At 43.9% G+C, this 15283-nt stretch overlaps 1 protein-coding gene across 1 annotated transcript in view; it reads left to right on the top strand.

Annotated features, from left to right (window-relative positions):
- Window positions 1–3252: 3252 nt before the first annotated feature.
- Window positions 3253–15283, top strand: part of ADCY9 (adenylate cyclase 9) — a 108099-nt gene continuing 96068 nt past the window's right edge. Inside the window, exons 1-2 of the mRNA XM_039885188.1 lie at window positions 3253–3381; window positions 3670–5406. Coding sequence (XP_039741122.1) covers window positions 3714–5406 — 1693 coding nt within the window. The 5' untranslated portion in view covers window positions 3253–3381; window positions 3670–3713. The remainder of the gene's footprint in view (window positions 3382–3669; window positions 5407–15283) is intronic.

Raw genomic sequence — 15283 nt, 5'->3', positions numbered from 1 at the left:
TGCATATCATAGTTGGAGAGAAAACCCTGCAGATCTGGCAGCAGCCTGGGTTGGATGGTTGGAGAAAGCCATTACATCTGTCCCATATCTGCTGGATTTCAGGCACCTTTTTGCTTCCTGGGGATCAAGGAGAAGGGACCCAGGATTCTGTCTTGACTCCTCTCCAGGTCTTGGAGTTATGAGAAGTAATTAATCTCCTTTGTAGGACAGTCACCAAGCCTAATCGATTCTATTTTCCCTATCTATCCCCTTCCCACAGCAGCTTTCCCATCTACTACATGCCCCTTAAAGACAGAGATGGTGTATGATTGTGCAGCCATGGCCTAATGTACAGTGCCAGGCACGTTGTCCCAAGGGTGTATGGAATGACTCACACCCTAACCTGGAGATCAAGGAGGCTCTGGTAGTTTATAGGTTTCAACAGCTGGGAATGCAGCCCAACTGCTTCCTGAAGACATGTAAGAGAGAAGGAGGGGGCTGGGTATGTCATTACCGGTGTCTAAACAATCTGATGACTAATTAATTTACGAATGTTAAGTTACCACAAATGGCAGGTGGACAGAAGTGATTGGGGAGGAGAGGAAAAGCGCAGACAGGCCATCTTTCAGATTATTTAGGGAAACCAGGAAGAAGGGAGCACAATGTTGCAGTAAGTGGGGGAAATTTAAATGGTGAGCACCATCTCCAAGGGCTTCCTGTCCAGCTGGGTTGGTGGGCATAGAAGACAGTGGGGTGTATGAAGGACCACTGTGAGGCTTACAGAGGGTGGTGCCAGCATCGTTTAGAGCATCCTGCAGCAGGAGTCTGATCTGGTTTTGAATCTGAACTCTATTCCTAGCCTTTGTATGACTTTGGGCATGTCATCCTTCAATCACTGGTTTTACCTCTTTAAAATAGGGACAATAATAACCTCAGAGGTAAGAACCAGGTAGATCACAAGTGAAAGCATCCAGTGGTTTCTGACACTTACAACACATTCAGTCAGTGTAAGTTTATTGTTATTATCTCACTGGCTTGTACAATTCACTGTTCTTAATCTCAGTTTCTTCATCTGTAAAAATGGTATATGTGAGAGTGCCTGGCACATAGCTGATGCTCAATAAAGATTTATTTCTATATTAACTTTTTAAACTTTTATTTTACAATGATTTTAGACTTAAAGTTGCAAAAATACTAGAGTTCCCCTATACCTTGCACCCAAGCTTCCCCTAAGTTAACATTGCACACAATCATAGTACAATGCTCAAAACCAGGGAATTAACATATGCGCATTGTGATGCTATTAACTAAACTACAGACTTTATTCTAATTTCCCCTAATGTCCTTTCTGTTCCAGGTTCCAAATCAGGATCCTGTGTTCCATTTAGTTGTTATATCTCTTACTTTTCTCCAATGTGACAGTTCCTCATTCTTTGTCTTTCATGACCTTGACATTCTTGATGAGTACTAGTCAATTACTTGTAAGAAATATTTCTCAATTTGGGTTGTTCTGATGTTTTCTCATGATTAAATTGAGGTTATGCACTTCGGCAGAAATATCACAGTAATGATGTACAATTCAGTGACATTTACTACATTCACAGTGTTGTACAACTGCCACACTTCCATCTAGTTCCAGAACATTTCCATTACCCCCTAAGGAAACCCCTTGCCTGTTAGCAGTCACTCCCCATGCCCATCCCCCAGCCCCTGGCAATCACTAATCTGCTTTCTGTCTCTATGGATTTGCCTCTTCTGGACATTTCCTATAAATGGAATCATACAACATTCTTTCCTGACTGGCTTTTTTTTCTTTTTTCTTTTTCACTGCTTACTGTTTTCAAGGTTCATCTCGGTTGCAGCATGAATCAGTACTTCATTCATTTTTATGGCTGAATAATATTCTATTATGTGGACAGACCACATTTTATTTTATTTTCCAGTTCAACTGTGAAACCTGGTATAGGGGAGGGTCGGGGCCTGGGAGGTGAAAAAAAGGAGGGAGAAGACTCCTGTGACACCAGGAGGTACTGTGAAGTATAGAGAGGAGAATGGCCAGCATTGGCATACTGGGTACTATATAGGACTATTTACACAGTGCAGACAGTGCTTATGGAGGCCACTGTGGTACTGCTGACTGGGCAGCAAATTGCTTTGAAAGTTTCGTTTGTGGAAAAGCAGTTGTTCACGAGGAGGAGATGATCCTTAGATGGGAAGGGAAACTCACGAGCTGAGGCTGGGGGAGCTGGTTCTCAGTGGCACCAGCTTTCTAGGGGCAACCACGGATCCCTGGAGGCCCGCCCACCTGGCCACCAGAGGCTGGGGCTTAGACTATGGTGGTCGCCCCAGGGAGCACGCTCAGGAAGGGACTAGTGCCCACGGGACACGCGCTCATTGCTTTTTAAGGGGCGCCTCCTTTTAGGCAAATACAATAGTTGCAAACTTCTATTTATGTAAAAAGTGTGCTGAGAGGGAGGGCAAACATTTTCATTTTCTCAACGTCGCACCCCAGCTGCTCTTTAACTAGCAGGTTCCTCTTAGATTTCCCAGAGCGGGTACGGGGACCGAACCGCAGGGACAGGCGGTCTCCTAACCGGCCTCCGCAGCCCGGGCCAGCCCATGCCGCCCCTCAGCGTTCCCAGCGGGCGGACCTAGAGTGGCGCTGCCCGGGGCAGAGGGTGGAGCCGCAGCGCTCGCCCGCCCCCGCCCCGCAGTCCCGCCAGCCAAGCGCGCGCATCGTGCGCGTGCCCGGGGTTGGCGGCGGCGGCGTGCGCGGGCCGCGCGTGCGCGCTGCAGCGGGGCGAGGGGCGGTGCGGGCGCGAGTCTGTCAGTGACAGCGGGAGGGGGAGGGGGCCGGAGATGGTGGTGGCGGCGGCTGTGGCTGCTCTTCCGACATGAGGCAGCGGCACCGGGGCGCTCGGCGGTGGCCGCGGCCACGGCGGCATCTCTAGCTCGGGAGGTTGCCTCGGGCGTGGGCGGGCGTCCCGGGCCGGCGTCGCGGGAGCGGGCTCTGCGGCAGCGCCGCGCACGGGCCGCCGGCTGAGGGGCCCGCGCCCTGCGCTCGGCGGCTCCGGGGCTCTGGGCATCCCAGCCCGCTGGGTCGGCCCCGGAGGTCCGGGAGCGAGCGGGCGGGGCTGGGAGCAGGCCCCGCTAGAAGGGCCGCGCCGACGGGGGTGGCCGCAGAGCCGCGGGCTCTGCAAACTCGCTGCCCGCCTCCCGCGGGGCCGCTGAGCGCGGGCGGGACCGAGGGGTCCGGCCGGCGGCCTGACGCAGTGGAGGCGCCGTGCTCTGCGCAGCATGAGGGGCCCGCTGCCGCCTGGAGAGCCGCATTTGTCAGAGCGGCGGGCGGCGTGAGAGTGCTCGGGGCTGGACTCCCCTCAGCCACCGCGGCAGGCACAGCAGGCGAGTGTGCATAAGGGGAGGTGCGGCTAGGGCGGCGCAGAGGGCTTGAGTGGCCGTCGCCTCGCGGACCCTGGGCGCTCCGGACCGCTTCCCGGTGACTGGGGTCGGCCTCGAGGTGGGACGGTGGAAGAGCTGATTAGAGATTACCGCGGTTTTGTGAGCATATGGTGCCTTTGCAAACGGACTGCTGGAGCCTCCACTTAGGAAATGGATAGAGCTTATGGCCTTCAGGTGGGTGTACCTGGGTGGGAATAAACACCAGTCTAACTCTACTTGTCTCGCTGACAGGTACCGGTGACCCCGGCTGGGGAAGGCTCCGAGCGCGCGGCAACATGGCTTCCCCGCCCCACCAGCAGCTGCTGCAGCACCACAGCACCGAGGTGAGTTGTGACTCCAGCGGAGACAGCAACAGCGTGAGGGTCAAAATCAACCCCAAGCAGCTATCGTCCATCAGCCACCCCAAACACTGCAAGTACAGCATCTCTTCCAGCTGTAGCAGCTCCGGCGACTCAGGCGGGGTTCCCCGGAGAGTGGGCGCTGGAGGCCGCCTGCGCAGGCAGAAGAAACTGCCCCAGCTGTTCGAGAGGGCCTCCAGCCGGTGGTGGGACCCCAAATTCGACTCGGTGAACCTGGAGGAGGCTTGCCTTGAGCGCTGCTTCCCGCAGACCCAGCGCCGCTTCCGGTACGCTCTCTTCTACATTGGCTTCGCCTGCCTGCTCTGGAGCATCTATTTTGGGGTCCACATGAGATCCAAACTGATTGTCATGGCAGTCCCTGCTCTGTGCTTCCTCGTGGTGTGTGTGGGCTTTTTCCTGTTTACCTTCACCAAACTGTATGCCCGACATTACGTGGGGACCTCGCTGGTTCTCACCCTCCTGGTATTCGCCCTGACCCTGGCTGCCCAGTTTCAGGTTCTGACGCCTCTCTCAGGACGTGTTGACAGCTCCAATCATACTCTCGCAGCCAAGCCCACAGACACTTGCTTATCTCAAGTGGGGAGCTTTTCCATGTGCATCGAAGTGCTCTTTTTGCTCTACACCGTCATGCACTTACCTTTGTACTTGAGCTTGTTTTTGGGAGTGTCTTATTCTGTTCTTTTTGAGACCTTTGGCTATCATTTCCAAGGTGAAGACTGCTTCCCCTCACCTGAAACAGGGCCTCCGCACTGGGAGCTGTTGAGCCGAGCCCTGCTCCACGTCTGTATTCATGCCATTGGGATCCACCTATTCATCATGTCCCAGGTGAGATCCAGGAGCACCTTTCTCAAGGTAGGACAGTCCATTATGCATGGAAAGGATCTGGAAGTGGAAAAAGCCCTGAAAGAAAGGATGATTCATTCTGTGATGCCAAGAATCATAGCTGATGACTTGATGAAACAGGGGGATGAGGAGAGCGAGAATTCTGTGAAAAGGCATGCCACCTCCAGCCCCAAGAACAGGAAGAAAAAATCTTCCATACAGAAAGCCCCTATAGCATTCCGCCCGTTTAAGATGCAGCAGATTGAAGAGGTCAGTATTTTATTTGCAGACATCGTAGGCTTCACTAAGATGAGTGCCAACAAGTCTGCTCATGCCCTGGTGGGTCTCCTCAATGATCTGTTCGGTCGCTTCGACCGGTTGTGTGAAGAGACCAAGTGTGAGAAAATCAGCACCCTGGGAGACTGCTACTACTGCGTGGCAGGGTGCCCTGAGCCCCGGGCCGACCATGCCTACTGCTGCATCGAAATGGGCTTGGGCATGATAAGAGCCATCGAGCACTTCTGCCAGGAGAAGAAAGAGATGGTGAACATGCGTGTTGGGGTTCACACAGGGACTGTCTTGTGCGGCATCTTGGGCATGAGGAGGTTCAAATTCGATGTGTGGTCCAATGACGTGAACCTGGCCAATCTCATGGAGCAGCTGGGAGTGGCTGGCAAGGTTCACATTTCTGAGGCCACTGCAAAATATCTAGATGATCGGTACGAAATGGAAGATGGGAGAGTTACTGAACGCCTCGGCCAGAGCGTTGTTGTTGACCAGTTGAAAGGTATGTGCATTTCTCTGCCTGTTCATCTCCCTCCCCAATTCTGTTTGTGTTGAAAAAACAAAACAATCTCTTTCCAGCGCCAGTATCTGGAGGCAGATCAGTTATGGTGTAGGGACACCTTATGGTGGGGGCATCTGGGGGCCAGTGGGACTTTTCCTCCAATGAGTCAGATACCACAGATCTGTTCACACCGTGGCAGTGTTGACCTAGATGAGACCTTTAGAAGGAAGGAGAACTTTGAAAATGCAGTTCCTACCAGGCGGCTGTTAATGTTTCTGAAATTCTGGGATAGGTCTTATGAATGTAAGGAGACTGGAGCCCTGCAGTCCTAACTTTGAATCACTTTAAGAAATTGCCTTTGCATTTCATTTGCTTACTCTTAAATCCCATCAAAACATTTCTTTATGCCTTTTTCCAACGATGTAAAGAATAAAACCCTCTGTTTAGGGCTCCTTTTGCTGGAACAAGGAAGTCAGCTCAGCCCTGTAGGACTTTTGAGAATTAGATGGAATTATATACTGCTGAGTGCACAACTTTATTTAACTATGCGTTCTTATCATGGTATTTGTTTTAACATATAGACTGCAGCGTTTTAGAACATCGAATGTCTCAAGCCACCAAGTGATTTGAAAGTGAGCAATGCACCCAGTGTTTAGATCTTCCACCCCCCGTCCCTCAGATTTGTATCAGGTCCTTGTCCTAGTTTTAAGTTTCTTACTGCTATTCTTGATGTGTTTTTTTTTTTTTCACTGAGCTTCTTTTATTTTTCTTATTGTCATATAGGACAAAAATCTTTGAGATCTGGGAAATGATGTTTAAGTGGGACCAAAAGTAAGGGTTCTAAACAACTAACACTTTTTAAAAAACAGTCCTTATGTTTTACTAGAATATTCTGGGTGATTTGAGGGGAACATCTATTTTGGAAGTATGTAGAAAAAATTACATTGACTTTTAAAAGCCTAACTTGTAAAGCTATATTGTGTTTTGTGGTGCCCGCACATTGCATAATTACACAGTGAAAAGCCCCAGGAACTAGAATCCTCAGAGGGAGAAGTAACGGCTTAAATCAGAGATGAGAGAATAGTGTAATCAGAGACAATAAGTGCTTGAGTTTGAGGTCCTGAATAGGTTGTCAGTTTTGACGTAACCCCGTATACTCAGTTGATATTTTCTTTCTCTGCTTGTGATTGGAGTTCCCCATGTCATTTACTTACTGGAAATCTGGCGCGGGTACTTTATTTTCCTGATTTTTCTTTATTCATTTCGTTAGTAGTTGAAGAATTTATAGATGAAGTAGAAAAATATTTCCACCTGTAATTCCCTCCACCAAGAAAGCTTTAAAAGCTACATTGTTGAGGTCAGAAACTACACTTCTCAGGTTACTTGAGAGATTCTAGTGTGACAAGTGTCTTTGCCTGTAGGAGGGTGGCTCCTGCTCTAGACTCTGAAGGTGCCACTGGAGTGGAGTGCAGATGTAATTCCTGCTAGACGTTTTGGCATCTTTATGATCTGAGTGTTGCAGGCTCTGTCTTCAGGGATAGTGAGACGTATTCCAAGGAATGGAGCTGTGCTGTATTATGTTAAATGAAGTATGACAATGACAGAAATTCTGAAAGTGGTACTTTGAACAGAGTATTACTTGAATTTCAAAAATAAAAACAGATATAATCATTAAGTATGTCTGGAAATTGCTAAGTCTGACTTTTTGGCGATACCCATTTTTGTTAATTTATGGGTAATTTTATTTTCAATTTATAGGTCAAAGGTCTAAAGACTGACAAAAATGCTAGAATGGGTTTGTAAACTTTTTTTTTTACCTCAAATAGTATAAATTTGATAAATTCACTTTTTAATTTATGTATACTGTATGACTTACAAGGAAAGAGTTTTAGAACTAGATGAGAGGTAGAGAAAGAGAGAAGGCTTATCCAAACTGGTGATTTTTTTTGCATGGTATTCTTTTGTTTCCCTGAGACCACGATTTTTGCTTTATTCAGCTCACTTTGAAAATCTTTGTGGACAGGACTTCACTAATAGAGGATGTGTATACAACTCCCTGACCCTTTTTGAGACTGCACAGTTCAATTCTCCAGACGTTGTATGAATCTGCTAAATTGAGATGATTACATAGTTTGTAGAAGACCCTTTTCATACACAGGGTTAAAGTGTTTATGTAAGATTTCTTTTAGCTTGTCTGTGTTTGTGGCAGATTTTTTTTTATACAATGTTTGGCATTAGCCTTTACAACTCATCCCCTTTTTTGATAATGGGTCAAAAATACCCAGTAGAGAACTCTGTAGAAATGAGCACTGGTAGAATGAACTGGGGATTCCAGAAGTAGCCTGGAAGCATGAAAGGAAGCCACTCCTCTTTAATTTATCTGAACAGGCTTTGTGGAAAGGTGGACTTTCATTATTTCTGCACATTTACTTACTCCTTGAAAATATTTTTTTGTGTTAAAATGATCCTGGCACTGAGGATGTGCAGATAGAGTCATGACAATTTTTGTCCTTGGTGAGCTCACAGGCTGCAGACCAGTACCAGTCCTACCAGTTTGTGGCCTGTTAGGAACCAGGCCAAACAGCAGGAGGTGTGGAGTGGGCAAGAGAGAGAAGCTTCATCTGTATTTGCAGCTGCTCCCCAGCACTAGCATCACCATATCAGTTGTACCTCAGATCATCAGGTATTTGATTCTCATAGGAACACCAGTTCCTGATGCCAAAAAAGTTAAGAACCATAGAGTATGTAGAGTCAGGAATTCTTTAGAGAGATGCATGTACTGGAGATGGATCTTGAGATTGAGCAGTGGCTCTCCAAGTAGATGGAAAAACATTTGGTACAGTGGGAGTAGCATGGGCAAAGGCTTGAAGCTGTGTTTCTTGATGGGTTGGGCAACTGAAAGTAGTTCATTAGGACAAAGAAGGCTATGGGTCACATGGGAAGAAGTTTGGGTTCAGTCCTATAGGTAATGGGGAGCCACTGATAGGCTTTATGCAGGAGGCTTAGGTGATCTGATTTGCAGTTTTGGAAAGCTCACTCTTTCAGTTCTAAGGACTGTGGGTTGGAAGGGTATGAGACTGTAGATTAGTGAACTGTTTCAGTAGATTCCCTGGCAGGATTGATGGCAGCGTGAACCAAGGTAACACCAGTGATGATGGAGATGATAGAACAGATATGAAAGTAGTAAGATCAAACTGATAGGACTCAGAGTCAGATTTAAACAGATGACTGAGAGAGGCAAGGGGCTCGATTGTTTGAATGGGAGATTGCATTTCAAGTTTCTGAAATTGATCTCGGGATGGTTTAGAGTTAGGAATGGGTGAGAGACTTTGAGTTTTCTATGGTATGGATGGAGAATGCAGGATCAAGTTGCAGAATATGACATAGGCTAGAAACTCTTGGCTTGTTCATTCATTCATTCAACAAATAATTTATTTTGTACTGGGCACAGTTCTAGATGTGGGAATACAGCAGTGAACAAAACAGGCAAAAATTCTTGCCTTTATGGGGTGTCCATTTTAATACAGCAGTCAGACAGTAAACAAATAAGTAAAATATAAAGTTGATTTTGTGTTAAATTCTAAGGAGAAAACATTAAGCAGGAAGGAGGATATGGAGTGTGTGTGTGTGTGTGTGTGTGAAATTTTAGATAGGGTGGCCAATCACTGAGAGAAGGTTGAAAGAATTTTAAGCATAGGACTGGGATTTTGGAAATGATCCAAGAAGTAAGAGGTAATTTTTATTAAAGATAGAGAGAAATAGACTTATTTGAGTGATAGGAAGAAAGGTTCTTCCACACCATTTGGGATGAACCACTGGGACCAAGAGAATACTGTCTGTTCTATCTTGGGCCACAAGCAAAAGGTGAGGTATATTGTCTAGCACTGTTGGTTTTTCCTATCATAGGTAGAGAGTCACAAAGACAGAAGATGAAACTGTCAGAGATACCCACAGACATCCCATTTTCCCCTCTTAACTGTTAGGAAGATAAAAACAAAGGTGCTCAGTCACTTAAATCCACCTTCACAATCATGTCTTTGTAGAAGGGAATACTCAGTAGCTCTCACATTGTTAGATGGGGAACTAAAACAAGACTTTCCCCCAAGCCAAAATTTTGGGCTCGTGGAGCAACTGGGGGAAAGATCCTCTGATGTGAATTGGGATGGATCCTCACCTGGCCACTTCAGACTGAGACTTTCACCATGTGCTGCTAATAGGTGGCACTTAAGAAGAGTTCCTATCTAGCCTCTGTCTGAGGCCACTCCTCAAACTGATGGTGCTAAGGACTCTGTGCTTTAGCTTTTGCTGACAGCTGTCCCAACCTGGAAGTCTGGGCTCTCTGGTTCCCTGCCAGCTGACAGCGAGGAGCCTTGGCCAAGTACCAATTTTGCATGCAGTTTGCTTGCTCAGATGCACCCCTTGTTTTACCTGATGGCTTGGTTAGCTTGCTTCCACCTAAGCATGTAACCTTTGTCACTGCAGTCCTAGCCTGTAGTTGACAGCTCAGTCCTCTTAAGCCATGTTGAAGAGAGCTTCCATGCTTACCTGTGTTCTTGAGCAGGATCCCTTGTGCACATAGAAGTATAGCTTCTTGGATAGTAAGTGGCAGAGATAAGATGAAGCAAAAAATTTGGCATGACAACTGGGATTGGAGATGACAAACAGCTGTGGAGTCATGCTCAGGCAGCCCCTGATGACAATTATTCAGGCTCCTTCAGGCCAAATTACTATATGTCTTCTATATACCACACAATCTAGCCTTTGATTAGAATTAGCCTTTGGCAAAGAAAGTTAAGAATAAGTTTTCTGAATCACAGGTGGAATGAAGAAGGAAGGAGAGTAATGTTTTCAGGTAGAATTACTAAGAAAGGGAAAAACTGAAAAGAAGCAGATAGAGTAAGTCAAGAAATTTCAGAGTTCTACTAGCCAGTTCAGGTAATAATTGTTTCTACTTACTGGTCAATGCTGCCTGGGTACTTTGCTGTGGAATGATAATCTTAAAAAAAAAAAAAAAAAATTTTTCCATTGCTTGTGTGCATGTGCCTAATTTTTTCTCTTTTTGTTTGTTGGTGATTTCAGTATTGGTATTCCTGTTGGGATTTCGATATTGTAAGAGTATGGTCATTAATTAGATTTCTCCAGGTCTGCTCTCCTGGTGGTGGCAGGAAGCTGCTGACCACCATAAGACCAGACTGAATGACTCCTCAACCATGTGGCTCTTGGCATCATTTGTACTTTGCGTATAAGACACCTAAAGACCTTTTCCCAACAGGAACTAGCATCCTGGAAGGGAATTTTGTAAAGTGGTGAGAGTTTTTGAAACAGAAAAGGGAACTACTATTTCTTAAGTCTAGACTGGCCAGGCTAAGGAGGGAGGTGAAGGGACTGAGCACATCACAGGCTGGCCGGGGCTACCACAAACAGAGGAAAGGGCCAAGGGCAGGGGTTGTGTACCCCTAGAAAAGCTGGAGAAGGCCTTGACATTCGTCAGTCTTGTTCATATTCCTGGTAAGCTACACCAGCCAAGCCAACCTGTGGCTAAACTTAGGTCAGCTTTGGTGAAGGAGACTGTATTTTGTAAAACTTGCTTGCTCTTGTAAATTAGGTTTTTGTTGTGTTTCTCCTAGGATTTGCTGGCATTGTATTTCTAATAAATACATGCCTACCTAGCATACTCTGCCGAGGTAAAAGAGGCTCATTCTCTTAGAATAGGTTGGAAGGTCCAGCCCCTCCAAAAGCCGGTGGTGGTAATAGTAGTAGCTAAACCAGAGGATGGCAGCGAGGACAGGAACAGCTTTGAGGAGGGTGGAATTGTGGGACGGCGATGGTCAGGAACAGCTGTGACCAGCTTATGAGACTTTCTACAAACCAGTGGTTCTCAAACTTGGTTTCAGGACCCCTTTACGCTCTTAAAAATTATTGTGGAAGCTAAAGAGTTTGTGTTTATGTAAGTTATTTATTAATATTTACTTTATTAGTCTGAGAAGTTTCAAAAATCTTAATTCGTTTCAAAATAGTAAACCCATTTACCCAATGCATGTTAATATAAATAACATATTTTTATAAAAATAACTGCATTTAAAAAATGTAACTATTTCCATAAACAAATTTGGTGGGAATAGTGGCACTATTTTACATTTCTGCAAATCTCTTTAATGTCTGGATTTATCAAAAACTACTAGATTTCTTAAAAACTGGTAAAATACACATAAAAGTTTATTTACCATTTTAGCCATTTTAAAGTGTGTCAGCTAGGTTTTCTTAACTGTTTTGGCATTGTTGCAGGATGTTGAAGAATGTATAGAAAATATGGCTTAACAGATGTAGACATAGTTGGAAAACGGAGGAACAGCCTTTTTATAATTGTGGATATTTTTCTTTGATACTGAATTAGCATCCAACAAGTGGTAGTTTCTTAAGAGTTAGTTGCAATATGGAATCTGAAATCCAATTAATCAATTTCTTTGTATGCTGTTAAAACCCCACCGGATTTTTGAATGAATCCTTTACCCAGGTGTGATTTTGTAACATTACTCATTGGTCACTTGGAAAATATTGGTGTTTTGACTTGTGCAGATCTTCCAAATGTCGACATAAGCAATGTCTTTAAATATTGGGAAGATGTCAACCTCACTGTGGCAGATAAAAGTTTTTCAAAATTCTGGTTTAAATTTGAAAGTTTGAATTTTATTATTGGCAACAAATACTGTTAATTGTTTTCCTTGAAATGACAGACACATTTTGTTCATTTTTCAGGAACAGTCTGCTAAATACTTAACTCTGAATGACCATAGCCTGTCTGTAGGTCAAGTAAAAATGATGTTCCATCAAAAAAGCAGCTAGTTTAGCTTACATCCCAAATAGTTGCATGGGTGCTTATTTTTGACAACCATGGTATTTCGATGTGCAATGCAAGTGCTGTAGGCACGTTTCCCCCTTTTGTCACACAGAATATTAAAAAGACATGCACTCAAGGTTGAGATTTAATACAATTATTCAGTTTTACTGCTTCCTCAAAGGACGTTCTTAAGTGAAATTGACTATTTTTTTTCTTTCTGCAAGTGTGTGGCAGTAAAGAACATCAATGACTAGTGCAGTTTTGTACCACTGCCTTGATTCATGCAGTCAGGCACCAGCAGTTTTATCCACAATTGCTTTTACACCATCAACTCCAATGTCAACAGTGAAAAAGGCAAATAACATCCTAATGTTATTATGGAAATATTTTTGACCTCAGAGATATTCTGCAAAGGTCCCAGGGGCCTCTAAGGGTTTGAGTACCACACTTTGAGAACTGCTTCCCTAAGCTGTAAGAGAGGAAGACTGAGGGTTTTGTAACTACTACCCAAACATGTATTCTCATGTAGATGAAACAACTCAGACTGAAATTATGACAGACACGTCACATTTATTGTCGAAGTAGGAAGTGACTTTAGTCCATACATTTACTTTTTCTCAAAACAATTATTTGTGATTGTGCCAAATCATTTTTGCTGGTGTTTAGGGTTCACGATGAAGACCATCAACTTTGTTTTTATTTTATCATTCCCTTTGGCAGTATAGTTTAGTGGTCAAGTACATGGAATTTGGTTTCCAATTTTGGATTCAATTCTGAATTCTGCAATTTCTGAACCGTGGAGCCTTGGGCACACTACATAGGGACTGTCCAATTTATAGGAATAACAGTACTTTTGTCAGAGGCTTATTTGGAGACTCAAAATGAGATGATGATTCAAGTAAAGCACTTAATAGCATAGTGACTTGATCATAATGTCTGTTCAATAAATAATAACTCTTCTAGATGATGAGTCACATTTTGTACTGCACTCAGGGGTGTTTCTTTTTTCCTACACTCTATTTGGTGCACATCTTGTATAATTTGGTATTGAAACCCAGAACACCCCAGGGACTGTGATTGTGTCAGTTTCTCAAATTAAAAGGGGCAGGTGTCCAAAATACAAAACACTGATAGCCTGCCCTGGTTAAACTGTAGCTGCCAAGTTTGGCAGCTTCTTTACTAAAAACCCCGGGGAGTTCAGACAGTATTGTTCTTGGGCTGCTTCTGGTCTCCAGAGCTTAGAGGTACTTAACAGGATGTGGCCCTTGATAGTTGAAGAATTATGGGGAAATCTTCAGCTTTGCAGTTCTGGAGATATTGGCTGAGTTTTGAACTAGAGCAGTTACTCAGCTCTACTATATTCTACTATAAACTCATTTATTTATTCAATAAATATCAAATGAGTTCCTACTATTTGCTAGGCCTACATCAGGTTCTGGAGATAGAGCCCTCTGCCCTCTTGGAACATACAACCTAGAAGGGGAAGTAGACATTAATCAAATAATCACCTAAACAAATATGTACTAGACTTACTTATCGTATTACAAATAGGGCTGGGAGGTAAGGACACTTACCTCCATTTTATACTAGAAAGAACTGAAACACAGAGAGGCTAAGTAATTTGGGATAGTCACACAGCTGAAAAGAGCTGTTAAGTGGTGGAGCCAGTACGGTAGTCCCCTTTTCTCTGGTTTCATTTTCCATGGTTTCAGTTACTTATGGTCAACTATGGTCCAAAAATATTAAATGGAAAATTCATAACTTTTAACCTGTGCGCTGTTTTGAGTAGTGTGATGAAATATCGCACCATCCTGCTCTGTCCCACCCCGGATGTGAATCATCCCTTTGTCCAGTGAATCCACTCTGTATAACTGCCCACCCATTAGTCAGTCAGTAGCTGTCTTGGTTATTAGATTGACTGTAGCGGTATCACAGTGCTTGTATTCAAGTAACCTTTATTTTACTTAATAGTGGCCCCAAACATAATTTTTATTACAGCATAGTGTTATAATTGTTCTATTAGTTATGGTTAATCTTTTACTGTGTCTAATTTAGAAATTAAAATTTACCATAGGTTTAATTGTGTAGGAAAAAATCATAGTATAGCAGGTCCTCAAATAATGTAATTTCATTCAGTGTCTCTTCGTTCTAACATTGATGAGATGCCATGAGAATTTAGCTCTTGTTTATATTAGCCTATGGTAAAATTGGTTTCTACATGTGCCGTTTCACCTAAAGCCGCAGAACCTATCCATGATGTTAAGTGAGGACTTATTATATGTAGTTGACCCTTGAACAACTTGGGGCTTAGGGGTACTGACCTCTCTTGCAAATCTGTAACTACAGTTGGCTCTTTGCTTACGCGGATTCCCAACCATATGATTGACCTTGAACAATTTGGGTTTGAACTTCAAAGGTCAGTTGAAAAAAAATTAGCATATAAGTAGACCCATGCAGTTCAAACCTGTGCCATTCAGAGTCAACTATATATAAGGTTTGGTACTATCTGGGGTCTTAGGCATCCTCTGGGGGTCTTGGAACATATTTCCCAAGAAAAGGGGAGACTATTTAAAAGAACTGTATTAGAAAATACTATTTCTCACTGCTTAGAATTATTGTAAAGATTAAAGGAGAAATTAATATTAATTACTTAGAAAAGTTGTTGGCACATAGTCACTCTTGAGATTGGATTCATAAGTTAGTGTTATTGAAAGTGGGGATAATTTTCTTAGCGGTAGGAATAACAGGAACAATAACTATACCTTTGTTTAGTTCTTCCCAGTTCAGAGTGTTTTCATGCACATTGTAATCTCAACCATTGTGAAACCTTAGGATCATGTGAACTATGTATGTTTAGAAGTTTGTTTTATTTTCTTGGTTCTTTCCCTTTATATACCAGTTTTCAGGCTTAGTTGGTTTCTTAACATCCTCTGAAGGTGACTAGTGAATGACTTTTTTAAAGACTTAATATAAACTCTTGGATTTTAGCTTTTTTTGATGTATTTCATTTCATTACAGATGTCATTTTTTTTTTTTTGG

The sequence above is a fragment of the Pteropus medius genome, unplaced genomic scaffold (assembly GCF_902729225.1).
Source record: "Pteropus medius unplaced genomic scaffold, Ma_sr-lr_union100, whole genome shotgun sequence".
Taxonomy (NCBI): Eukaryota; Metazoa; Chordata; class Mammalia; order Chiroptera; family Pteropodidae; genus Pteropus; species Pteropus medius.
The sequence above is the reverse complement of the archived record's forward strand: the minus strand, read 5'-3'. Positions and strand labels throughout refer to the sequence as shown.